Source organism: Lipophrys pholis (genome assembly GCF_963383615.2).
Source record: "Lipophrys pholis genome assembly, chromosome: 8".
In the NCBI taxonomy this organism is placed as follows: domain Eukaryota; kingdom Metazoa; phylum Chordata; class Actinopteri; order Blenniiformes; family Blenniidae; genus Lipophrys; species Lipophrys pholis.
The window spans coordinates 25,676,893-25,702,182 of record NC_137630.1 but is presented as its reverse complement, the minus strand read 5'-3'; the positions used below and the strand labels follow the sequence as shown (position 1 = coordinate 25,702,182).

At 40.1% G+C, this 25,290-nt stretch overlaps 2 protein-coding genes across 3 annotated transcripts; both read right to left on the bottom strand.

Moving 5' to 3' along the window:
* Positions 1-154: 154 nt before the first annotated feature.
* Positions 155-10,847, bottom strand: LOC308113238 (acidic mammalian chitinase-like). Of its 2 annotated transcripts, none has more exons than XM_080469310.1 (11): positions 3,769-3,918; positions 3,660-3,686; positions 3,374-3,578; positions 3,222-3,278; positions 2,434-2,599; positions 2,224-2,348; positions 2,021-2,144; positions 1,257-1,439; positions 1,049-1,165; positions 816-948; positions 155-729 (listed from the first exon to the last, which is right to left on the bottom strand). In XM_080469310.1, exons 1-11 carry the CDS (start codon positions 3,791-3,793, stop codon positions 452-454), a joined length of 1,440 nt encoding a protein of 479 aa, XP_080325436.1. In that variant the 5' UTR covers positions 3,794-3,918; the 3' UTR covers positions 155-451. The 2 variants fall into 2 exon arrangements, with proteins under 2 accessions (XP_080325436.1, XP_080325437.1); XM_080469311.1 differs by lacking the exons at positions 3,222-3,278; positions 3,374-3,578; positions 3,660-3,686; positions 3,769-3,918 and adding exons at positions 10,246-10,302; positions 10,397-10,601; positions 10,690-10,719; positions 10,818-10,847 and having other exon boundaries at positions 159-729.
* A 1,343-nt stretch (positions 10,848-12,190) lies between these two features.
* Positions 12,191-24,567, bottom strand: nfascb (neurofascin homolog (chicken) b; the record flags this gene model as incomplete). The annotated part of the gene is made up of 26 exons (XM_080468559.1): positions 12,191-13,201; positions 13,683-13,718; positions 13,903-13,914; positions 14,751-14,820; positions 15,498-15,629; positions 15,716-15,889; positions 16,186-16,308; positions 16,438-16,648; positions 17,880-17,995; positions 18,151-18,373; positions 18,463-18,533; positions 19,527-19,724; positions 19,835-19,936; positions 20,059-20,183; positions 20,430-20,577; positions 20,695-20,858; positions 21,106-21,217; positions 21,644-21,787; positions 21,887-22,018; positions 22,104-22,291; positions 22,438-22,549; positions 23,438-23,656; positions 23,728-23,850; positions 24,016-24,194; positions 24,296-24,401; positions 24,492-24,567. 26 exons carry the CDS (start codon positions 24,565-24,567, stop codon positions 12,970-12,972), a joined length of 3,528 nt encoding a protein of 1,175 aa, XP_080324685.1. The 3' UTR covers positions 12,191-12,969.
* Positions 24,568-25,290: the final 723 nt, after the last annotated feature.

Here is a 25,290-nt window from a genome sequence, read left to right as displayed (position 1 = left end):
TCATACAGTACCTACATGAAAATATAAAAAGACGCTCTCTCTCTCTCTCTCTCTCTCTCTCTCTCTCTCTCTCTCCTGTATAGGAGAAGACATCAGGATGCTTTAAGTGTACAAAACAAGAGTGAAACTTGAAATGAAGACAGGGATCAGCCATAATCTTTTGATATTTTAGATTTATTGTAACATTGTGTGTTCTTTGCAGACTTATTGCAGGTGCTTTCAATAACTACTCATCTCACACAGCCACCTCATCTGTAATATTTCTGTGGCTTCTGACACCATGAGCACTAAAAAACAAACCTACACCCATACAATGATCATTAAACTGAATTATAACACCTCATTGGGAATGTTGAAAGATCGAGTTAGGAGATAGTAAATCAACAAACTCTCGTTGAAGTTCAACATTCTTGTTTTTTTTTTTTTTGTTTTTTGTCATTTCAAGGCATTTTTAGGGCCAGTCGCAGCATGAACAGCTGTCTCGAAAGACTAAACCAGCCGGGCAGTTTTGGATCCAGGTGATGCCATTGGCACAGTTGTAAAAAGAATTTGGGGCATCAGGTTTGGCATAGACCCCACCGATCTTAGACGCACAGAAAGTATCACCATTGGCATTGGATGAGGTCGGTTTTGTGGGTCTGGGCCTCGATGGTGTGGGACGATTATCTTGATTCGTAGGCAGAGTGACTGGATTCAGTGAAGATTGTGTAGTTGGAAGAGGAGAAAGATCTAGAGAATTAAAAAAAAAAAAAAAAAACGGTTTAGATTATATGTTTTATTTAGCACACTATACTAATACATACTTTTTTTCTTACCTGAGGCCAAAAGAGAGTGCAGATAGCTGATTAGGGGATAATTTCCTCCTCCACAAAACTGCCCATTGAAGTCATCCAGATCCAGAGCCCAGACAAAAGCTCCCCCAAAATGATTGTTTTTCAGGTATTGAACCTAAAAGAACAATAACTGAATTCCTTCTACCAAAGTCTTTCAACTGTAAAACAATCAATAACGTCTTACATGTGGTTTGAGGCTACAGAGTTGCGTATACCTTGGTATTGAAGCTTTCCTGGTTGTCGTATCCGACCCACTCTCTGTTTTTGGTGGCATACGGGACTTTTTGATCTTCGATTAGATGAACAGCAGCCCCTTGAAGAAAAGTGCAAATCTAAACAGAGTGTTAGGATTTATGTTAAAAGCACTATCGAAACGCAGCAGTGGCCTAAAAGTAAAATAGCATCGACATTTACTGAGTTCACCTCGTAATAGGACCAGAATCCACCCTCGCTCGTGAAAGGACCAGAAGAGGCGGGACCGCTGGCAGGCGAGCCAACCTGACTGGACTCAGTGGCAAGTTTAAATGACCTCCCATATGTGGCAAAGCCCATATTGAGTTTTTCCACAGGGGTTCCCTTGTCCCGCCAATACCTCATCGCAAAGTCCTGAAATTTACAATGAAAGAAAGTCAAAGTCTCATTGAAATGCTGTGTAACTTTTACCAATGCTGTGCATCAGTAATTGTGTTTTTCCACCAATCAGGCCTCCTGTGAACAATATAATAGAGGGGAAATGGTAGTACTCGTTCACCAGTTTAGTGAATTCAACAAATACCAATTTAACATCAATCACAGGAGACTTTGAGCAAAAAACAGCTGAAACAATAAACACGAGACATTTATGTTTGGTTCACACAATTATTTGTCTTATATTTATTCACCTCATTGATTTGTGAGCCACAATTTTTATTATGTTTATCAAAAGGTTTAGCAGCCTAAACATTTGGTTTACATACATTTAAAAAATATAGTTGCCCTCATTTGTTCTTTTGAATTAATCAACACATCACCCGTTAAACTTCTTGAGTGCTCTATCAAAACTATGGCAGCTGTGCAAAGAGTAGCTCCTCCAAAGATTTTTCCAGTTTTCCAGAAAATATGTTCTTCATTGTAACAGCAATAGAAGCAGCGATAGCATGAAAACAGTACATATTTATATTTAAAGAAAATCAAAATCCTTTACTCACAGTGTTCAAGTAGACATTATCGCCAGTATCTTGGGATCCTTTGAATAAGGGGCTGTGATGTCCTGTAACGCTCTCCCAAGTACCATGGAAGTCATATGTCATCACGTTAATGAAATCCACATACCTGATGAAGGCATAAAAATCCCAGTTCACAGAAACCAGAGTGTTATAGGGATAATGTGCAGGATAAAGTGCCACCATACTTTGCAATTTCTGCAACTTCATAACCAGCATCTGTGGTTCCTTTCCCAGCTGCCACAGCAGCAGAGATCATCAACCTCGGCAGCCCAGTTGATTTTCCCTCAGCCTCATAGGCTTGGAGGAGCTCCTAAAAACCATAAAATGGAAGGAAACCACTTCAGGGTTTATCATAACTGGTGTTTGAACGTCATACAAATGATTTTTAAATCGACCTTGCACAGAAGGGTGAATCGCTGCTTGTCTTCCAGTGGGCTTCCTCTTGCTGCAGGATATTCCCAGTCCAGGTCCAGCCCATTGAAACCATATTGTCTCAGCAGTTTGACGGAAGACTTGATAAAAGTGTCTCTGTTGGCTGGTGTTGATACCATTTTGGTGAATCTGGGTAGCAATTTACAAAAAGATAATTGCTGTCAGAAACTTGTATATGGAGAGAAAGTCTGCACATCCCTTTCAACATTCTCCACATTTACTCTACAATAGAGGTTTTATTTTTAATCCTCCAACTTCTTCCCACAAAATCTGATTCTCAGGTGAGTTTTTTGTTTTTTTTAACTTTACCATCAAAGATTTTTTTACTCATAGGTTCATATCCATATACACCCTTAGCACACTTCTCTCTCTTGCACAAAAAATAAAGATACTTAAAGTCAACATCAAGTTGCTGCTTCAACTTGTTTGCATCAGATTTCCACAATACTGATCAGTCTTTTGATCCCGTAGTTTTGACTTTGCTGCAAAATGTTTTGTCTTTTGGAGGAAACTTTATGTGTTGGCAAACCTTAATGACGTCCCATCAAGTGAATTTACTACAAGTGGAATTCATCAACGTGAGCATTAAACAAAGCACTTTAGCAGAAGAAAAATTATTTCAGTATATTTGTACTAATAGCCTATGATGTCATAAAAGGGGAGCAGGTACAAAGGTGTGCGCAGACATTCAGAATCGACTGGATAAACAGAAGATTAAACTCTATTTATGACTGATTACAAAATAACACACTTTTGTGTTCCAAAGTTCCAGCCTCCAACAGCCAGCAGAGTTTTGAGGTTTGGATTTCTATGGGAAGAGAGATTATGTCAGTTGCTATGACTTGTTTTGTGTTAAAAAATTTTTTATATAAAAATTATATTAATGTAAAGAAAGGAACCAACCTCTGTTTGAGTTCATTGAAGGATGTATAGAGCACATCGTCATTCCATTCTATAGTAGCCAACTCATTTGCCTCATTGATACCAGCAAAGGCATAGATTAAGTGAGTGCAAAGGTTTGGGTCAATATTTGAAGGCATAAACTTCCCAGTGCCAGGCCTGTATTGTGACCAGTTGGTAAAATAACACACAAGTCTGTAGGATGAGACTAAAAAGAAAATGTTTATTAATCTTTGAAGGGTATCTCTGAATGTAACAAGTGAAAAGCTATTCTGCTAAATGAACTCACCCAAACTGCCAAGACAAAGCCAGAGGCCTAAAAGTTTGGACATAAAGTCAGATGGAAATATCAGACGGTATTGAGGAATTTTTTCATGCCGAGAATTATTATGGCTTACCTGCGATCAAAATGAGCCGACTCATGATGGTTTTGCTTGAATGTGCTCTTGCAAAGTGAAAAAGCAAAGAGCTGAATAGCTGTCTCTTGTCTCACACAAACCATGACAATCATTAACTCTAAACAAAGAAAAACATCCTTTGGTTGAGGCCATGAAATTGTTGCTTCATCCAGGTGATTCAAATAAAAGCAGCTGATTCCCCCCAAAAAAAAAGAAAAAGAAAAAAAAAGGGTTTTATCATAAACATTTCAGTGCGTAACAATTAAAAAATAAATAAATATATAGCTTGCAATTTTTTTTGTTTTTGATAATACAACACAAAACTTAGTGCTACTTTTCAGATCTAGAGAGGAAGAATAACAAATGTTGCTCTGAAAACCAAATCGAATACAATATTCTTTGCTACCGAATGCAAATTTTCATCCACAACTTAATATTGCTTGTAAGAAATACTTGTAAAAATCAAGATAGGATACTAAAACTAAAACTCAGTAAGGTGAGGCTGATTTGGGATAATTCACTTCTATTTTATTAAACATGTCCTACCAGTGCAGTGCTCATAAACACATTTTCTTTCCTAAAAAAGACGTTTATTCATGGCCAGTCACAGCAATCACACGCAGCATTGTAAACAAGATTCGCAGGACATTTCTGAATGTATGTAATTCCATTCACACACTGAAAAAAGGTGTGGGGATTCTCGTCATTCACGTAGTTGCCATCCTTCTTTCCAACACAAAAACCATCTCCAGAGGCAGCTTTTGTGGTAGTTTCAGCGGGTGGAGGGGTGACTCTGGTGGTGCTCACTGCGCCTTCTGTGGTTACATGAATGGCTGCTGTGGTGGTTGAATGTGAAGTTGCAGCTGTGGACCCAGCGGGTGCTGGGGTGGTTGTTTCAAATTGTGTTGCTGTGGGAGACTTTACAGTGGTTGTAGAAGTTGTTGGTGTGGTTGTTTCAAATTGTGTGGTTGTAGGATCTGTTGGTTTGGTTTTTTCAGGTTGTGTTGTGGGATACTTTGCAGTGGTTGTAAGATCTGTTGGTGTGGTTGTTTCAGATTGTGTGGTTGTAGGATCTGTTGGTGAGGTTTTTTCAGATTGTGTGGTTGTAGGATCTTTTTGTGTGGTTGTTTCAGACTGTGTGGTTGTAAGATCTGTTGATGTGGTTGTTTCAGATTGTGTTGTGGAAGGAGTTGTTGGTGTGGTTGTTTCAGATTGTGTTGTCGTGGGATACTTTGCTGTGGTTGTAAGATCTGTTGGTGTGGTTGTTTCAGATTGTGTGATTGTCGTATCTTTTGGTGTGGTTGTTTGAGATTGTGTTGTCGTGGGATACTTTGCAGTGGTTGTAAGATCTGTTGGTGTGGTTGTTTGAGATTGTGTGGTTGTAGCATCTGTTGGTGTGGTTGTTTCAGATTGTGTTGTCGTGGGATACTTTGCCGTGGTTGTAAGATCTGTTGGTGTGGTTGTTTCAGATTGTGTGATTGTCGTATCTTTTGGTGTGGTTGTTTCAGATTGTGTTGCCGTGGGATACTTTGCAGTGGTTGTAAGATCTGTTGATGTGGTTGTTTGAGATTGTGTGGTTGTAGCATCTGTTAGTGTGGTTATTTCAGATTGGGTTGTGGAAGGAGTTGTTGGTGTGGTTGTTTCAGATTGTGTGGTTGTCGTATCTTTTGGTGTGGTTGTTTCAGATTGTGTTGCCGTGGGATACTTTGCAGTGGTTGTAAGATCTGTTGATGTGGTTGTTTGAGATTGTGTGGTTGTAGCATCTGTTGGTATGGTTATTTCAGATTGTGTTGTGGAAGGAGTTGTTGGTGTGGTTGTTTCAGATTGTGTGGTTGTCGTATCTTTTGGTGTGGTTATTTCAGATTGTGTTGTGGTAGGATTTGTTGGTGTGGTTGTTTCAGATTGTGTTGTCGTGGGATACTTTGGAGTGGTTGTAAGATCGGTTGTCGTATCTTTTGGTGGGGTTGTTTCAGATTGTGTTGTCGTGCGATACTTTGCTGTGGTTGTAAGATCTGTTGGTGTGGTTGTTTCAGATTGTGTGGTTGTTGGATCTGTTTGTGTGGTTCTTTCAGGTTGTGTTGTGGGATACTTTGCAGTGGTTGTAGTAACTGTTTGTATGGCTGTTTCAGATTGTGTGGTTGTAGGATCTGTAGGTGTGGTTGTTTCAGATTGTGTTGTCGTGGGATACTTTGGAGTGGTTGTAAGATCGGTTGTCGTATCTTTTGGTGTGGTTGTTTCAGATTGTGTGGTTGTAGGATCTGTTGGTGTGGTTGTTTGAGATTGTGTTGTCGTGGGATACTTTGCAGTGGTTGTAAGATCTGTTGGTGTGGTTGTTTGAGATTGTGTGGTTGTAGCATCTGTTGGTGTGGTTGTTTCAGATTGTGTTGTCGTGGGATACTTTGCCGTGGTTGTAAGATCTGTTGGTGTGGTTGTTTCAGATTGTGTGATTGTCGTATCTTTTGGTGTGGTTGTTTCAGATTGTGTTGCCGTGGGATACTTTGCAGTGGTTGTAAGATCTGTTGATGTGGTTGTTTGAGATTGTGTGGTTGTAGCATCTGTTAGTGTGGTTATTTCAGATTGGGTTGTGGAAGGAGTTGTTGGTGTGGTTGTTTCAGATTGTGTGGTTGTCGTATCTTTTGGTGTGGTTGTTTCAGATTGTGTTGCCGTGGGATACTTTGCAGTGGTTGTAAGATCTGTTGATGTGGTTGTTTGAGATTGTGTGGTTGTAGCATCTGTTGGTATGGTTATTTCAGATTGTGTTGTGGAAGGAGTTGTTGGTGTGGTTGTTTCAGATTGTGTGGTTGTCGTATCTTTTGGTGTGGTTATTTCAGATTGTGTTGTGGTAGGATTTGTTGGTGTGGTTGTTTCAGATTGTGTTGTCGTGGGATACTTTAGAGTGGTTGTAAGATCGGTTGTCGTATCTTTTGGTGGGGTTGTTTCAGATTGTGTTGTCGTGCGATACTTTGCTGTGGTTGTAAGATCTGTTGGTGTGGTTGTTTCAGATTGTGTGGTTGTTGGATCTGTTTGTGTGGTTCTTTCAGGTTGTGTTGTGGGATACTTTGCAGTGGTTGTAGTAACTGTTTGTATGGCTGTTTCAGATTGTGTGGTTGTAGGATCTGTAGGTGTGGTTGTTTCAGATTGTGTTGTCGTGGGATACTTTGGAGTGGTTGTAAGATCGGTTGTCGTATCTTTTGGTGTGGTTGTTTCAGATTGTGTGGTTGTAGGATCTGTTGGTGTGGTTGTTTGAGATTGTGTTGTCGTGGGATACTTTGCAGTGGTTGTAAGATCTGTTGGTGTGGTTGTTTGAGATTGTGTGGTTGTAGCATCTGTTGGTGTGGTTGTTTCAGATTGTGTTGTCGTGGGATACTTTGCCGTGGTTGTAAGATCTGTTGGTGTGGTTGTTTGAGATTGTGTGGTTATAGCATCTGTTGGTATGGTTATTTCAGATTGTGTTGTGGAAGGAGTTGTTGGTGTGGTTGTTTCAGATTGTGTTGTCGTGGGATACTTTTCAGTGGTTGTAGGATCTGTCGGTGGGGTATTTGCAGGTGAAGTTGCAGATGTGGATCCAGCGGTTGCTGGGGTGGTTGGTTCAGCTGGTGTTGTGAGACCTTCTGCAGTGGTTGTCGTCTCAGCAATGGTTTGAGATGAAACGGGCACTAATGTGAAATACATTTATATATTAAAGATTGCTTGAGGAAGATTTAATTCAGGTGGAGAGGATGAATGATAACATGGTCAAGTTTTGGTTTACCTGAGACCAGAAGGGAACGCAGATAGCTGATTAAGGGATAGGTTCCCTGTCCACAGAAACGCCCGGCAAAATCATCCAAATCCAAAGACCAGATGAAGGCTCCTCCAAATTTGTTTTCTTTCAGATACTTTGCCTACAAAGTATTAATCATCAAACAGTTTTATCACATTTCTAAACAAAGCATATATCAGTATCCCCAATTCCATACATATTGTGCAGTCCTTGTTTGTACACTTTCCCACCAAATGAATCCAAACACTTTCTGCAGGTATGAATTACTGTAACAAAAATGCCATCTTGATCTTAGTCATAAAATGCTGGTTAAGTTGCACAGTGCAGCTTCATTGTCAGTTGTTGTTCTTTTATTACTGTACAACACAGTGATCCACAAGTAACAGCCCTCATAGATTACTCTTATCATGTTTTACGTCTATAAAAATAGATGTGGAGCATTTACCTTGATTTTAAAGCTCTGTCTGTTATCAAAGCCGACCCACTCATTGCCTTTAATGGCATACGGCACCTTTTGTTCATCGATCCAGTGCATGCTGCCTCCTTGCAGGAAGCTGCAAATCTGGAGAAATGGAACAGTTATACTTGAACATTTTCAATATATTTGATGATTTTATCTTTATGTCTTTAATTAGATCGATTTTTATGATCTGTGGAATGAACCTCATAGTAGGACCAGATGCCAGCTTCTCGGGTGTAGGGTCCATTAGAGGCGACTCCGCTGGCTGGTACACCGACACCATGAGCAGCTGATGTTGTTCGAAATGTGCGCCCATAGGTGGGCATGCCAACAATGAGCTTTTCGAGTGGAGCTCCATGATTTTTCCAGTAATTCATTGCAAAATCCTGTGAGATAGAGGATAGTTTGATACAGGGGAACTTTTAAGTATCAAGCCTCCTATTGAATAATGAACATTTTACTCACTACGTTGTAATAGATGTTGTCGCCTTCGTCAGAAGAACTCCCGTACAAAGGACTGTGGTGACCAGTAAAAGTTTCCCATGCTCCATGGAAGTCGTAGGTCTTGACATTAATAAAATCTAAAATCCTGTTAAGTCAGACACAACATGATTAAAAAGATTGTGATCTGGGATTTTGCCTTGTATTTACACCTTGAATTAAAGTAATCTGTGCTGTGTAATTCAAAGAGTCTTCTTGGTTAGCAAAGTCCTGCAGAGACCGGTTTCACTTTTTTTAAGGACTTCATGGTTCCTTCTTTCACTGCCTAATGGCCAATTCATACTCCATAAGAACAAAATGAAGGTTTGGCAGAGCGCGATGTTGGTCCGGTTTTAACTACAGGAGCTGACAGCTGTTTGTGATGCGTTCAGGTGCATCACGTCAGCCTGCACGCCGACATTTTAACGAGCTGCAGTGCTCGTACAGTAGCGCTGTTAAAAGCTAAATATGATTAAAATGTGACCGATAGTCATGAGCGAACTAGAACACACATGCGCAGCACAAGGCAGTGCAGAAGTTTCGGCAGTGCGGCTCCTACATAGTTCGGCCAGGGCGGTTGGCACAGTTGAAACAAATTTGTTCGGCCAGAACAAGCTGGCCGAAGGAAATTATGTAATTTTGTTCGGCAGGACCCCGCACTGCCGAACTTTCGTCTCGTTCTTATGGAGTATGAAGAGGCCTTTACTCACATTAAAGCTTTTCGTCTTAGAGCTGCTCAAGACAATTTTCAACTTATCAGTGACTTTATCAATAGAGCTTAGTTTTTTTCTTTTTTTTTTAATTGAAGATAATAACTTTTTAGAGTGGTTAAATATCAATTACTAATGGACTTTTTGTAGTAAACCTTGTATATAAGGTTGCACTTTGAATGAATTGGTTATTCTACAGTGTGTGAAGGATCTTTCAGTATTGTAGCATTATGAAAACACACTGTTTGCATGGTAACTGCAGCATTTCCTTATAATGTCCCTGACTCCGTCAAACAAACTCACTTTGACACTTCGGCAATCTCATAGCCGTTGTCGATGTTTGCCTTCCCAGCTGCAACTGCAGCTGTGAGCATCAGACGAGGTCTCCTGGTCTCAGCAGCTTCTTTTTCAAAGGCAGCCACAAATTCCTAAATGAATTGGAAAAAATAGTCAAGGATAATGTGTATTTGTCTTTAAGTGACCATATATTGCCCATTTTTTCAGCAGAAGCTACAGCAACATTAGCTGTGCAACACAATGATTAAGATGCTGCTTGAGCTGGATTTTTAAACATTTCTGCTTTAAACTTCTCTCATGTAATGAGATAAACATGAATGTGTTTTGCTCCTTGCCTGCTTAACTCCAATTAAATCAAACAGTAACCTGACAGAACACAGAATATAAGCAAATATGTTACCAGCCACAATAAAGACAATACTAAAACTCCTGCAGAGTATCAGCTATATGGTTGTCCTGTAATATTCTGAAAGATATTCTCAATGCTACGGAGTAGGGGAAGTATAGATTTTCAATCTGACCCGGCAAAGCTCTGTGAACCTTCTCTTGTCCTCTGGTGGGCTTCCTCGTGCTCCTGGGTACTCCCAGTGCAGGTCCAGGCCATCAAAGCCATGCAGTCTGAGAAATCTAATGGAAGACCGGATGAACCTCTGGCGTTTGGCGGGCGATGAAGCCATGATGGTAAATCTAAGACAAATACAACAATTTACAGCAACTGTGATATATAACTTTATATTAGAAAATAAAATCTGTGTGTGTGGACTCACTGTGAGGTCCCAAAGTTCCAGCCTCTGACCGCTAGCAGCGTCTTCAGATGAGGGTTACTGTAAAAAAAAACAAAAAAAAAAACAATTTCCAATTATTCCCCAAAATTGCTCAGCTTTTGTTTATTGTGAGCACTAATGAGGAACAACTCACCTTCTCTTGAGTGTGTTGAAGGACCTATACAGATGTTCATCGTTCCATTCGAACGTTGCCAGCTTGTTAGAAGGGTTGACGATTGAGAAGGCGTAGATCAGGTGAGTGCAGAGGTGTGGATCTACATTAGTAGGCAGATATCTGCCTATCCCTGGTCTATACTGGGACCAGTTGGTGAAATAGCACACCAGTTTTGTTGAAGACACTTTTGGAGAACAGAAATAATTAGTGTAGTTTTGTATTTTAATAATAGAGTACACACACATATTTATATACCAATACTTTAGCCATACCCGTTTGAAGACATATCAAAAGTGACAACCCTGAAAGAAAAAAAAAACCCCACCAAACATATTCATATGTATTCTTGCACAGTCAATACCTTTAAATAGACAAAAATAACTACTACAAAGTGACTTACCAGACAAAATAGTTAGTCGAGCCATGTTGTATGAACTCTGAATTTTCTTCTGCGATACCTGCAACAACAACAGCAAAAAAAAGAATTTTAATTGCATTTGGAACAACTGAAATGTAACTGCATTGTCATGTATTAAGCAGAAATTTTTGTTGTCCCTCTATCTAAAAAAAAAAAAAGAAAAAGAAAAAGCTGTGAAATGGCAACCTGTCTACTGACGACTGGCCGGCTGTGCTTTGGTTTCCAGCAGGAGTCATTTTTATAGGCACGATACGGAAAGGGCAAAGGCTGCATGCCAGCGATGCTTCTGAAGATATCGCTGTAGTCAATTTTCTTTTGATTCAAAATAGCTGACAAAAGCTGATCACAAATATTTTTATGGCTGGATGATCAGAGTCTGACGCCATCCAAATCTTTCATTATTTAGTTCCTGCGGTCAGAGTTTGTGTAGATAATAGGGCCTGATGGAATGATCACTGACCGTGGTTATAAAAACAGTTTTATGACAGTGTCCATGGCCCTTTAGATTTGTTATCACCTGCTTGCCCTTTGTATTAAACTTTAAATGAAGAAGGTCATAATCATCACCCCAAAATAATTTCGGATTAGCAAAGCCTAACATTTATTACACCTTCATATGTGAATATGACTAACAACATAAGAAAAGATTCACCTCAGAGAAAATGAATATCAGCTGTTCAATTTGACGTCCATTTATGTTTGAACGTTGATAAACGAAACAAAAAAGCTACGGATGGTGATCTCAACTTGCTTGATCCTGTTGATGCAAATGCATCCTCACAATTCCATCCCCTTCAAAGTAACCCAAACAGGAAAAGCGATAAGGAAAAAAAAACCCACTGTGTGCTAAACCCGACTTTATGATTTACTGGTCACGCCTGTGATCACAGGGGTACAACTTTTATATGAGTCAAGAAAGAGGGAGTGAATCCGATCAGCCCTGCTAAACAACAGAGGGTAATAGATAAGGTGTCCTTTGCTTTCCAAACAACATAATCCTCGATAACGTAGCCAGTTATATTGCCCCACAATTGACCACAGTTCAGTATAAAGTAAAACTTGTTAGTGCTCTCACTATGATACGGTAATAGTTCAGAGGAAATCTCAAAGCTAAGAGGGCAAATTTGCGGTTGGTGAATTCATTCTTCAGATTATATTTTCCCCAAAGGTTCAAATTTCCCTCAAGTGATGACTTAATCTCTTGTCACAATATATTAACAATTGCTCATTTAAAATATACAGAAACCTCATACTTTACACTAAGATTGCGTCATGAAGAGTGATGAATGATTCTAAACTATCCATTCGAAATCAGAAGGATGAACAATTTAAGACATCTTTTGTGATATGCTTCTAATAAATATTTTCGCTTTATTTCAGTTCAGCTACAACCGTTTTAATACACAGATCAAGTTAAGAGGCAAATAAACAAATGTTGTTACATTAAAGATTTATCATGTGCATTGTCAGTAAAATCTCACTCTCTCAACATTGTGACCGCTTGTTTCTCTTTACTAACAGATTCTAATACTAAAAGACAAATGAATTATTAGCCTCTGCAGATTAATTTTCTTTTGTCAGTCACCAACAACATTTCCATCCTTTCACGTTTAAACATAAAAAAAAAAAATGGTAAAAGTGAGCTCAAGATCTATTATTTCAAATGCAAGCATTCAAAAATAGCCCACATCTTACTCAAATCTTGAAATTAGCAGAAAGAAAACGATGCAAATCAAAAGTTGTTCGGTCAGTTCTTGCAGCTGCTTTTATCAACATGATAAACAAATCCTCTTCAGTCGCTTATGATGTGCAGCGTCTCTCCATTTACTCCTTGCATAGACACAAAGTGTTCATTTACAAATTCAACACTTCCTTATTGTTTGATGGTTTTCTTGAGAGATAGTCACAACTTTTCCACATTTACTCCTTCGGATTCTCGGCAGTATCTGTGACGTCTGTGAGGATAAGGTACGATTAAAAAACACCTTTGTCCCGGCCTGTTATCTCCCGCAGACACATTCAGGCCAGCGCTTCTCCCGCTGCCGAGTTCACAGTGGAGGATACAAGCAGGGTGAAGTCTCAAGACGAGCAGCCGAGTTTAGGTGAGGAGGAGTGCAGTTTGAAGTTTGAGCTTTTATGCCACGGAGTAGATCGTGTTCATTGGCGAGTGAAGCTCCAGGCCTCCACCAAAATCCAACTCCCGGACGTCCCTCCTGGTTCCCGTGTACTGACCGATGAAGGAGCCGTCCTCATTGAACGGGATCTCCCCTCCTTCCCCGTACTCCACCAGACTGTCGTCGCTGTCCGATCGCTTCATCATGGCCTCCATGGACGGCTGGCCTCTTTGTAGACCCCTCTCCTCCTCTCTGCAGAAAGATAAATACGTAAATGAAATAAAGAAATGCTCATATGATGATGGTTTAACCCTTCAATAAAAAAGGACTATACTTAATATCTCATGCATCCTCTTAACTAAGGAAATACAAAACTGATGGAAAATAATTGGAGATATTTGTGATTTACATTTCTTTTAAAAGCCTAAACACTATTGTGTTTGAACAGAAGCATTTTACATAAAAAACTACTGCAAGCGACCGTTTTTACATATACATCCAATAAGCCCAGTAAGTGATATTTAGTGTATGTTTTGTGCATTCACTCATGCATATTTAATATTGAAGGAAGGCTAAAGCCTATTTAGAGAATATGTTGACAAGAAATATTGAAACGTGTGTGATTTTTGTTTATTTTTCCTCCACCTTGTATTTGTGTAATCTCCATGCAATGGTGTATTTTTATGTGACTTTAGAGCCTTCAAGTAACAAAAAGATTTATTTTTGTACATACCTCCGAGGGTAGGGCAGAGTAGAGACACGTGCTATCCTGAAATATAGAGACATAAAAAGGTTTGCTTGAGATCATCATATAGGAAGGGCGTAACTCCATGGTAGCACCAGTAGTTTGTTGTAAATTCACTTTTGACAGAAAAAAAATTTAAAATACAGGAGTATCTTTTCAGGACCAGACAGATATAATGTCAATGTGTCAGTGTTTAGTCTTTTCGTACCTTTCGAGCGACCTCGAGTGGTTCAGTGAAAAACGAAAAAGGATTGAGGTTTTGAAGGAGGATAGGATTTACATAGAGAAAGGTAGAGTAGAAAAAAAAAGGTTTAATCAATTCAATAAGCATGATCAAATAAAATCATAAATAAAGTCGAAAATCTGATTTGATCTGTATCTGTGCAGGTGGAGTTTTACAACAAACAATTTAAATTCGTGTCTATTATAAAAATGCAGATTTCTTTTTTTTTGTGTAGTGTCGCTGTCCGAGGAGACATTGTAATGCTCCAGCAAATGGTTACAAAAATATCAAATTAAAATATTCATAAAGTTTATTTTGCAATTTCTTTAACAGGAAGCAACAGCTACTACTTCCCTTATCCAAATTGTAGGACAATGCACAGCCACAGATCAAATGGTTGTAAAGACACATCGTTATTGCAGTTTGCAAAAATTATAGTGAAAAACATTGTTACAACAAGGAATATTTAATGCTTTATTTGGATTGCAAGTGCTAATTTTACAATTTCACCCATGATAGTTTGGTACACTGAAAAAAGTAATTCTCAGTCATGTCCACAAACACAAAAATAATTTGTTGAGTTAATGTAATTTAATCATGTCACACATTTCCATCTATTCATATTAAGTAGATTGAATCCCATTTATTCATATTATCTGAACAACATGTATTAGAATGAACCATTAAACAACAAGAAACTCAATATGCTCATGTTAATCAAACATATTTCTGATATGTAAACTGAAAAACTGCATAGTTGATTTTTTGGAGTGTAGATAAGATGCAGTGCACCTTTGAAGTGTTCATGAGTGTTGGTCTATTATAACACTTACCTATAATCAAAAGACCCCTCCTGATCTTTGTCATCCACCGGCTCCAGAGATATATCCTTTTTGTCCCGCACTAAAACCACAACAAGACAAGCTTTTCATATATATTCATACAGCATCAATGATGTTAATTACTGTCGAGCTGAAGCTGTTTGGATTGTACTTGTGTTTTCATGTGTAAATTCTTTGTTTATACAACAAAAAGACACATATTATGCAGTTCCATACGATGCGTTGGACCCTCAGAGTAAGATATTCTCTTTGGACCATCACTCATTTAAGTCCCAAATGGCAGAATTTGACTGATGAATCGAGACGTTTTTCTTTATTTAACCATATTTTTTCATTATTCTAAAAAAAAAACGGAGTTTTAATTACTATTGATGTTCCATCCTACTGTATGTAAGTAATACTTGATACAACAAGCTTGATGCCACATATCAATAGATTTATTTAACATTCTAAATTGGCCTTTACTGAGAAATCTTATTTTGGCAACCTGCTACCATTGCACCGGTTACACTTACTTTATTTATTGATCTTGTTTTATCATTTTAATTTCTGTTTGTCACATTGGTAACATTCAATTTGTCTCAAATATTGCAGTAGGCTACTCAGGGTATGTCTTTGAATAAAACTATATTTCACTGTTACTCCTGTTTTCTCGGTGTTTCCTCTCAACAATTACTAACACCACCTCTATGATTATGATTTTTGAAATTCTGAGTCTCAGGGGAATCAGTACCGTACCTGGGTATTTCCCACCTCGGCTCCTCTTGATGAAGCAGACTATGAGGAGGATGAGCACGAGAAGAGCCACAGCACACATTATGCCAATGAACCAGCCCTGCGTGGTGATGTCCACCTGGTCCTGAGCGTATACTTAAACACACATCAGTAAAGTCAACATCCTCTCGGCAGGTCACGGCGCAAAAATCTGGCGATGCTCGGAGAAACTTGGGAATTACTTTCTGTGGTGTAGTGCGGCGACTCCTCCGTGTGCCACTCCCCGAGCCCAAGCTGGGTTCGCGCGGCCACCGAGAACCTGTATCGCGTGTAGCGGTCGTGTCGCCGCAGCGAGAAGCTGGTCACATTAGGAGGGAGCTCCTCCACTCGCAGCTCCTCTCCCCTGCTGGCGTTCACTGTGGGGAGAGGAGGTGTTTCACGTACCGGAGCACTAAGAGCACAGAGCCGAGCTATTAGCTACCTCGCCTGCTCGGAGAGCCTCTACACAAGTGTTCATTAGCCACTTGAGAACATGGCTCAGTGGTGTTCTGGTCCTCGAGTTCAAGCTTTAGAGTGCTATTGGACGTGCAGGCCTTTTCTCTGCTCCAGTGGGACAAAACAATTCCTTTTTTCTGTTATTACAGTGTTGCTATCCTCTCAGGAGGCCACGCTATAATTTGAGGGTGTAATTGAAAGTGTCTTGTTCACTTACCTGTCTGATACTTGAGGGAATATCCGGTGATGATGCCGTTGGGCTCTGCTGGCATTTCCCAGTCGACGTAAATACTGTCAAGATGTCGCTGCTGGATCCTGAAGGATTTGGGGGCAGATGGCACTATAGACACAAACAAGAGAAGGTGGTGAACACAACCTAAAGGGGGAGAAATCTGAAGCTTTTTTTATTCTTGACAAAGAGTGTTGTCTAAAATCACAGGTTTCTTGACTGACTGAGTAGTTTTCCTACCTCCTTCAGGTGTTGAGAAGTATAAAGTGTTACTTTGCGGTCCCTCAAATCGATTATTAGTCACCACTATGTACATCTTGTAGTTGCTATAGGGGATAAGCCCCGTGAGAATCCCAGAAGGCTCCGGATCATTGCTGGGGAACGATTTCGACTTCATCCCTCTGTTGACCCACAGCCACCTCAGCTGGCTGCTGTCCCTCCAGTAGTAGATCTGAGAGACGAGGAGAAATGTACATTTTTAGTCAGCTGCAGTCATGACACACACACAGTGTATATACCTCGATAATTTACAAACTGCACTTTTTAACTACTGTTCTCTTGTGTGCAATATACTGTATATTATTCATCTATTTTGTATAATAATAACATCATGCAAGAATGCAAGATATTATCGCAGTTATGTTGTTTTTAAATTATGTTTTTTTTTATATTTATCAATATTGTTCATATTCTTTTTTAATGTACACTCAAAGCTGAAACAATGCATTTTTCACTATTGTGTAAAATAATCAGTAATATCAGACAATAAAAAAAACGCAGAAGTAATCCACCAATGGGAATTTAGTGGGTAAGACATCATTTAAATGTATCAGTGAGAATATTCAATAAGGAGACCTTGAATTTGCGTTTTAATTTCTGGTTTTAAAATAGTTTTTCAAGATTGTTCCAGTTTGGGAGAGCAGCAGATTGGATTCGAAACTGACCAGATAGAATGTGTGTTTTTGGGTAATTCCAAGAGAATAACTTGAGCAGAGCAGGTGTTCTTGGTAGAAAATGTCTTTTGTAACAAGCTGCACAGGATGTTGGCAGTGACAGATCAATGAACCAGTCAATTTCATGATGCGTGTCTATGATGGGCAGTTTACAGAGGATCACGGTGTGCAGTTTGTGGGAAAATGGATAGTGGAGTGACAACTAACATCACACTTGTGGAAAGCTGTCTGACCGGTTTATCTATATACTGTGTCATCGTAATCGAACGCAGGAAAGATTGTCATGTTTCCCAAAGGTGGTCTTGCAGTGAAAGAGGAGCACATTCTTTAAAGAGAGCCACGTTTATATTTTACCTTATACTGTAAAGTATACTACTGAGTAGCAATATGAGAACCCTCCATACCAAATCACATGACCTGGGACTGTTCAACATGAGGTTTAGGTTAGAGAAGGTGTGTGGGGAAGGATCATCAGCCTTAAGAATTGTGTCGTCAGCATAGAGATACTCATCACATAACACTTTGAACCAATATTTAAGAGTCACCAAATGTCTTCTCATTGTTTTGCCTTTCAATATGAAGATGTAGTTGCAATTTAACCATGTTTTTCTTTCCATTTTGACTTGTTTCAGGAACTTTTATTTTGACTTAAACTATGTACTTCTGTCAGAACAAATGTAGCCTAAAATTAGAGTCTTTCAGGCTCTTTTGAATTGATAGAAGACTCGCCTTATACTCTTTCAGCTCTCCCATGATAGTACCACGTGTCACTGAGTCCCAGTGGACAGTCACTTGTGTGCTCTCGATGTCGGACACTCTGAGGTTCAAGGGTGCAGTTATTGGACCTTTAGGAAAAAAGAGATCAAGGAATCTTAACGACTGATGATTGCAAAATGAATGTTTGTGAGAACAGCTTGATCTTCAAATTAATAGTAAACATCAATGGTGTATTGAAGCTCCCAAAGGGTTTTCCAATTTCTCTTCGAAAATATTTACTTACGGTCTTCACCAGAATAACCAATGACCACAGGAGATTCTGGTCCCAGTCCAAAGTCATTGACAGCCTGGACTTTAATATCATAAGGAGTGAAGGTGTCTGCATCATAGATATAGTATTTCAGCCACTTTGTGGTTGCGTTTTTCCACTCCTCTCGGGAGTCTTTCCGTTTCCACCACACCAGATACTTAAGATGCGGTCCATTCCATTCTCTGTAGGCCAGAGGCTGAAGAAAGGACATTCATAGCAAACAGCATCATTTTTGATGGGACAAACTGATCGTAACCAAAATTGCACTTTTGCAGAATCATTTACCTCCCAGCTTATCTCCATGTTATTTCTCCATGTGCCCACACCTTTCACGTTCTTTGGGATGACATCTGGGGCTGTACGAGAAAACCGGCACAGTAGTAAGATTAATGATTTAACATCAAAAAAAAATAAAAAAAATAAAGTTTTCAAATGTTTTTATATAGAATTTAACTTTGCACTGCATGAATGTTGCAGGATCGTTCCAAGATCACAGCAACATTTGGGTCAAAATTTGCCAAGGAGTCTGGATGCATGTCACAAAACGAAATTAGACAAATGAAAACACCAATTTTTTTGGGCACTTGAGACTGTCTTAAAAAAAATATACAATTCAACACACAACTGTTATGTGAGATGATTGAGAATTCTTGACCAGACAGACATGAGGTTTCATCAAGTATCAAATGAACGGACCATCAGAAAACAAATGCAGAAATCTAAATATGAGGACACAAGCTTGGGTGAAGACTTGATTGACAAACTGGAGGATTGTGTATTTATCACACTGTCTGATTCATTGACACTGAATTGAGGTTTGGGCACCATTTTTGGACACGTCTAAAAATGTTTCTAGATATTTGGAAATTCCATCAGAAATTCATATGTAGTTTGTTGCACAGTAAGATGGAGCTGAAGTAAATAATTAAATACAGGAGGGGATTTTGTGTTGTATCAGATTATCTTTTGAAGTGTTTACTAACACCCCGACTTTCGGGAATTGCTCTTGGTTGACCAGTACCCGTGATGATAAGACTGCAGAAAACGAGACTAATAGCCCCGGAATTTGTTCCAGGTTGACCTACAACCCTTATATACCCTTATCATCCAGGAAAAAAATGTCTTACGGAAAGGATGACGCACTGAGAAAGAATAAAAAAAAAACTGTTTTCGCCCAAGAATGTAGAGGATCCTCCAAAGACACGTGTGAGCTCAGTTTTTGACTCTCAATCATAGGCGCAAGTGCATGCACAAATCAAATGTTTGTAACCTCAATGACTCCAACTCAGTTAACGCTCGTAAAGAAATGGATAGATTGATTTGCTTTGTTGAATGAGCATCCCACTCACGTGCGCCACTGGTCTGGAAGCGTGAGGATGGGCGACTTGGTCGGCTCGCTCCGATTTCATTAATAGCGATGACCCTGAACTCGTAGTATGTGAAAGGAATGAGATGCAAAATGACGGAGTTGAGCGATCCTGGGTAAGTCGAAAGGTTTTTCCACTTTCCAGGCAACCAGTCGTCATCGTCGTACTGCACCAAGTACTCTGTGGGAGGGAAAAAAATCGAATGACGCTGAATGATGAAGGCAAACACAAAGTGTCTCAAACACTTGGGTTTTTAAATCTGTTAGTCAATTTGATTTTATTGGTTTTACCTGTAATGGGGTTATGGTTGCTGTCTCCTGGAACCCAACTGAGCCTCACAGTACGTTCATATGGATCTGACAACTCTAAGTTAGTGGGAGGACTTGGACGGTCTACACACACACATGCACACACACGCACATGCACACACACGCACACGCACACGCACACACTACAGTTAAAACCATTACAATCAATGATTCACTAAATGTCATTTATTTCAAATACATCCTACCCATGACCATCAGTTGAGCTGAAGCAGACTTCTGGTCCAGTTCACTCTTGATGACACAGGTGTAATTGCCTTCATCGTCTCTGTTTACATTAGTAATGATCAGATTTGACTCATCCAGAGTGAGTCTGGGAAGGAGAGAACAAGACAATCATGTCATCATGGCAGTTGTAGAAACAGGCCTTTGATATAAATGGAACAGTGCCTATGAAACACATTTTACTTGTACAGCAGTATTAAATGCTTTACATGATCAATTGCATTCACTCGTTCACATGTATTAACACATTAATGGTGATGGCTGCATGTGATTAGGATCGACAGCAAACATTAGGGTCAAAAAGGTAAAATTGTTTTTTACAGAAATATCTTACCTCCAGCCGAGACTGACTGGCCTTTTGTTTTTTATCCAGGTGGTCGTAACAGGAGTCGTGGCGTCCGCTTTCACTCCACACTCAAAGCGCACGTCAGTTCCGCGCATCACTTTCATATTTTGTGGTCTTGTTACAATCAAAGTGGGTTCTGAGGAGAGCGGGTGACCAAACTACTGTAATTATACGAGTTTTAAAACAAAAAGTGTTTGCGTGAAATATTATTGCTGACTCAAAGATTCTTTCATGCGTGACTGTGATCTTTCACCTTTGACCTCGACTCTGACTTGACTCTCCTCTCTTCCGGCAATGTTGCTGACGACACACAGATAAGTGCCCTCGTCTTCGATCCGGATGCGTTTGAACTCAAGAGTCCCGTTACCGTGGATTTTAAAACGATTTCCTTCCAGGTTTCCTTGTCCATACTTGGACCTGTGAGCGTATGGAGCCAAAATCACATATGTCAAATGGACCTAAGGCACAGAGCACATTTTGATGCTTGATTCAACGTAGATCCCAGGATATCCCGGGTTCGTCCATTCAACCACACACCGATGTGGTTTGAACCGCTACGTCTGGGACTGTAAGACACTCTACCAACTGATCCACGGCCACCCCGAAAACCTGGGATCAATGTACGAACACGGTCTGTCTAAAAAGGTTCGTGTGATGTTCTTACCATCGCAGCTCAGGCACAGGAGAACCGAAGTAACGGCAGTCTAAGAAGGCACGACTACCCTCGATCACCTTTACCATTTCGTTCCTGGGCCAGAGAATACGCGGCGTTGCATCTAAAGGAAAACAAAGGAAGTTGCAGCTTCACCTGTAAATTCATTATTTGAATATGCTTCCATTGTACTCTTCTTGAGCCTGCTGGAGAAGCTTCTACAACAAGCCGTCTGATCTCTCTAAGCTTGCTCAACACTTTGTGAATCATTTTGTATCGCTTCTGATAACTTAGGAACTCCTTCCTCCTCAACGATCCTAATAAATATATTTGTAGTCTGGGAGAAATACAAACAAAGCTTGCAGACAAGCAAGGGTAAATGAGTTATGAAGTCACAACCCCTAATTTATGTCATCTTCCAAAAGTAATTTCTTATAATGACTTCAAGACAACGATAAAGCCTCTTTCATTTGATTCCAATAACAGTCTTAAAAATCCACAGCTTATGGTTTTACTGGGTAATTTTATAAATAGTGGAGTGGTGTCTTACGTAGCACGTTGACGAATGCATTTGCCAATAGGTATCCAAACTCATTGGAAGCATTGCACTGGTAGACCGCAGTGTTTTCAGTGGTCACACTGCGGAAGGTTAACGTGTCTCCTGACACTTGTCTGTTTGGCAGTTGCGTAGCAGCTGGATACAAAACACGAAAAAACAAACAAGAAAAGGAAAAAGTCAGTCCACACCGCAGCTCCTCTTTCTTGCATTAGCGCAACATGTTCGAAAACGTACTTTCAATTGGTTCCCCGTTAATGAACCAGCTGATTGTAGGACGAGGAGCTCCGTCGGAACGACACACCAAGCGGCCACTTTCCTCCGGGGCCAGGATCAAATTATCAGGCTTCTCCAACCAGAATGGAGCAGCTGTCAGTTTCACGGGATATCATCAGTTTTAAAGTGAGTGAACAGCAAAAAAAACAGTGCAGGAGTGTTTTCCGAGGAATCTCACCTTTGACCCTGACAGTTATTGTGTGCTCGATGTAGTTTATCTTATTGGTGGCCCTGCAGGTGTATTCACCGGTGTCCTCAAAAGTGGCTTTTGGTATTTGGATCATCTTGTTGACGTGCTTCACTTTCATGCGTGGAGTGACCACCAGGGCATCGCCATCCTTGGTCCAAGTAACATGAGGGGTTGGCCTTGATGATGATAAACAAGGCTTAACACGGGACCAATTTCATGAAATCAAACGGAAAATACTCAAACGGAACAGAAAGCAACGTCATGTATCCCTCTGTGGTTAAACAATAGCACCAGCTGTGATTTGGTCGTCTTTGACACTCACAGTCCGGCGGCGATACACTCCAGGAGCAGCTCCTCCCCGAGCAGGACCAGCATGGAGCTGGACGAGCCTCTGGGAGACAACCAGGTGGGGGCAGCCTCAGCCACAGCATGAGCTGCACGGAAGGCCGAACATCAACTCATCAGTCAGGCCTCACACATTCACTGATAAGTCACCTTTTACCAGCTCAACATGCCAGTTATATCTATTTAAGGTCTGATGCAGAGCAGACACTTAAAAGATTTTGCCTTTTTTCTCGGGTGTATCCTAAAATAAACTATAAAGGTTGAGGACTTGAGAATGATCATTCCAAAATGTTGTTGTTGGGGAGAACATGTGAAGATAGTGGAAATGAACCTGGCAGAAAGTGTTTATTTAACTGTTTGGGTTCATTCAGTCCATCACAGGACAAACAGACAAGACAGTCACACACATTCAAACTCAGCAATTTAGTCACAATTGAACTTTTTGTGTGTGTGTGTGTGTGTGTGTGTGTGTGTGTGTGTGTGTGTGTGTGTGTGTGTGTGTGTGTGTGTGTGTGTGTGTGTGTGTGTGTGCGTGCGTGTGCCTGGTTTTAGATTGTCATAAATAATGAGTACCTGGAAAAAAGACATACTGAGGCACTTTTGAACCCACAACCTTCTCACTATGCCAGCCACTACATCACAATGTGCAATGAGGAGACAATATAACACCGTAATGTAACTTTATCCAACAAAGTTTGCATCTAATTCAGTTTCCAATCATTCTAATTGAACAATAACTGCCAGTACTTATTTCTCCTGACTCAATCAGGGTAAATATACTATCTGTTCAAGTACTGTGTGTGAATTTGCCTATTTTGCAACTACCACACAGTAAGAATGGAAATGCATGAAATGCCATTTAGCTGCTTGATTTATAGTGTTTAAATACGTAACTTGCTGCTTCCATGTAAACAGGTTTAATTTTTATCAAAAAGAGGAGCAGAGATTTTCAGAGGTTTGAACAGACTTGTACTCACTTGTAAGCACTTTAACAACAACAGGCATCTTCTGCTGGATGACATTCTTATAGGGAAACCGGGCATTACAGCAGTAGTCAACAGCAGAGTCGTTAAACAGCACGTTAGAGAAATACAGATCTCCATTGACTCCCATGGAAACCCTGCGGTCCTGCCGCACGGCCCGCATGGTGGGAAACGCTGTCTGAATGGGCCAGTTGAAAGGTCTCGCATAGGAGCCTAAAATAAAACATGATGTTAAATAACGTGTTTGACTGTTTCATGGTCTACACGGTGTGCCAGACACTTACAGCTTGACATCCAGTAGGTTTCAGGTCTGAGGGGGCCAGGCGGTGGGTCACAGGACAGGACCATAGGCAAACCAGCGCTGATGACCACAGGCTCCAGGATCTCCCTCGGCCACACTGGGGGTCCTGCAAATGGAGACAAAAACAACAACAAATTCCTCCTGACAAAGTAATATCAAATATCCATAGTGATATCCAGAACCGCTGGGTGTTCACTGCATTTCTAAAGTCACTGCTGAAACAAAAAACCCGCAAACAAACAGGTAAGAATAGTGCCAGGAATGAACTTACTGTACATTTGTAGCCTGATCTTGTTGGAGTATGCAGATCCATACTCATTGGAGGCAATGCACTGATACTCTGCTTCGTACTGCTCTGGATTGGTTTTGGCATAGATATCCAGAGTGCCAGAGCGCCTGCGCATCGATGCCTGGGAGTCACGTGCCACATTGAAGTACTTCCCATTTCGCCTCCAAGAAAATCTTTCCAATTGTCATAAAGAAGGAATTTGTTGTTTTTTTTCAAAGAAATGATGTCACTTTTTATAAATCAAGCTTGTGTCAAGCCTTACATAGGGTGAGGGTTTCCGTTGGCTTCACACTCGATGACCATTGTGTCTTTGGGGTCGACAACGTGGTCTTTCATTGACTGCTTTATGATGGTGGGGGGTTGTCTGACTGCAGCAGGCAAAGAAATCAAATCAGATAAAAACTTATGCAGATATATCTTTAGACAGTCAGTGCAAAGGTGGGAAATTGCAGACTCACTTTCCAGGGGAACGTCCAGAGTCCAAACAGTCCGCCATAAGAGAAGCAGCAGCGTTGGTTTGACCAGAGTTCCCATCTTCACAGTTCATTTAGTCCGATGATGGTTTTGGGTCATTGGTTTTCTTGTTCGCAAAATGAAGACATCTACAAAACATTATGCAGGTTGGATACAATGTGAAAACTTTGTGAAAAGTATCATGTCAGCATCACTACTTAAAGGATTAAAAGATTACTTGTACTTCAAAACTGAAGTAAAAAGTGGTCTTACTGGATTACTATCATAATTACTTTTGCCTACAAACAGTGAGCTGCAGAACTGCTGTCTCTCTGTCCGTCGAACCTAGATTAGCTTTAGCATTATAGTAACTCAAGTCTATTCATTCCAGTGAAGAGCAGCTCTGTTGCTATTTCATTATATTCCTGTTTACTGGTGGAAGAGCACCTCCATATTCCTGAACAAGCTCAACAACTTTCCGATTAGTATCTGTGACGCATTAACAGCCTCAACGTGTTAGTTTACCTTTCCAACATCTGTCTGCAGCTGTTTGTATACCGGTACCACCACGATAAATGACCCTTCTGCACCAAATAATGTCACAATAAATTAATATATTGAAGAAGCAAAAAGTAACTGTGATTAAATACAAATTTCCAGTAACCTGAACAACACTGATAAAACAGATAGAAAATATCATTGTATTACCACAATGGGAAAAAAAAACAAACAAATATTTGTTGATCTAAAAATAAAAATGTGCAAAAGCACATTTTGAAAATGAACCAGTGTAAAATTTGTGTC